The sequence below is a fragment of the Lucilia cuprina genome, unplaced genomic scaffold (assembly GCF_022045245.1).
Source record: "Lucilia cuprina isolate Lc7/37 unplaced genomic scaffold, ASM2204524v1 Scaffold_6187, whole genome shotgun sequence".
In the NCBI taxonomy this organism is placed as follows: Eukaryota; Metazoa; Arthropoda; class Insecta; order Diptera; family Calliphoridae; genus Lucilia; species Lucilia cuprina.
The window spans coordinates 1-1,507 of record NW_025811128.1 but is presented as its reverse complement, the minus strand read 5'-3'; the positions used below and the strand labels follow the sequence as shown (position 1 = coordinate 1,507).

Here is a 1,507-nt window from a genome sequence, read left to right as displayed (position 1 = left end):
GTCTAGTCTATAATCTAGTCTATAGTCTAGTCTATAGTCTAGTCTATAGTCTAGTCTATAGTCTAGTCTATAGTCTAGTCTATGGTCTAGTCTATAGTTTATTCTATCCTATAGTCTAAGCTAGTCAAGTCTATTGTCTTGTCTAAAGTATAGTCTTTGGACCAGTCTATAGTCTCGAAAATAGTCTAGTCTAGACTATATTCTACTCTACATTCTTGGCCATAGTCTAGTTTAAAGACTAATCTATATTCAGTTAAGTCTATAATCTATATTTATGAATAACATTTTATTAATAATTTTTTTCAAATCATTTTATTAAAATCATGCCTTCAATAAAAATCAAATTAATTAGCACTCTTCTGGAGGAACGCACTCGTTATTTGAGTTAAGCAAGTAACCTTGCTTGCACTGACAACCAACAACACATCGCATAGCGCATGCTTTCATGCCAGATTCACCACATTTAGGAGGACAGGCAGACCCGCATGGGTAGAATTCCTGGTTGGGACCACAACGCTGAGCTAAAAATTTATAAAAATAATTAAAATTACTTAAATCGTAAATGGTGTTTCAGGTATTTTAACAGTTTATCTGCATACCTTGAATGGCTGCTGCAAAAGCTAAAACGACAGCTAAAACCAAAAAAAGGTTAAAGAATTTGGCCATTTTTCTTTTTTTAAAATGAAGTTTAAAGTTTAGAATTTAGGGTTAAAAACAACTGATGTTTTTATTACTACCTCTCGAGCTTATATACCTTTTTTCTTATTTACTCAAGCTTCTTATTTATAAATATATTTTATTATTATTTGCATAATATGCAGTTGTGATGGCAACTTAAAAAAAATTATGTTGATTGCTAACTAACTTTATTGATACAATTTCAATAAAAACAATATATTTATTTCATACATTTAATACAAAATTCATGTATTTTGGTGTATTACAACACTATTACTAAAAACGAGACTATATACTATAATATAGACTAGTCTATGAACTAGATTGTAAACTACACCTCAGACAGGACCTTAGATTATACCATAGATTAGAATATAGACTTCAAACTAGAACAAAAACTAGACTACAAATTCCACAATATACTGGACTATAGACTAGATTATATACTAAAAACTGGACGATAATGTACACTAGACAATAAACTAAACTGTAAACTAGACCTTAAATTAGACCATTAACTAGACCATATAAAAGACTATGGACTATACTATAGACCAGTCTATAGACTAGACAATAAACTAGACTATAGACTAGAGTATAGACTAGTATATAGACTAGACTATAGACTAGACTATAGACTAGACTGTAGACTAGACTATAGACTAGACTATAGACTAGACTATAGACTAGGCTATAAACTAGACTATAGACTAGACTATACACTAGACTATAGACTAGACTATAGACTAGACTATAGACTAGACTAAAGACTAAACTATAGACTAGACTATAGACTAGACTATAGACTAGACTATAGACTAGACTATAG

At 30.3% G+C, this 1,507-nt stretch overlaps 1 protein-coding gene across 1 annotated transcript; it reads right to left on the bottom strand.

Annotated features, from left to right (window-relative positions):
* Positions 1 to 289: 289 nt before the first annotated feature.
* Positions 290 to 717, bottom strand: LOC111689581 (chymotrypsin inhibitor-like). Its single transcript, XM_023452050.2, has 2 exons — positions 600 to 717; positions 290 to 521 (listed from the first exon to the last, which is right to left on the bottom strand). Exons 1-2 carry the CDS (start codon positions 664 to 666, stop codon positions 349 to 351), a joined length of 240 nt encoding a protein of 79 aa, XP_023307818.2. The 5' UTR covers positions 667 to 717; the 3' UTR covers positions 290 to 348.
* Positions 718 to 1,507: the final 790 nt, after the last annotated feature.

Excerpts from the sequence above, each read along its gene's own strand:
- LOC111689581 (XM_023452050.2), bottom strand. The coding sequence starts at position 666 with ATGGCCAAATTCTTTAACCTTTTTTTGGTTTTAGCTGTCGTTTTAGCT. Across the intron at positions 522-599 it reads TTTTGCAGCAGCCATTCAAG|CTCAGCGTTGTGGTCCCAAC; the intron begins GTATGCAGATAA and ends ATAAATTTTTAG.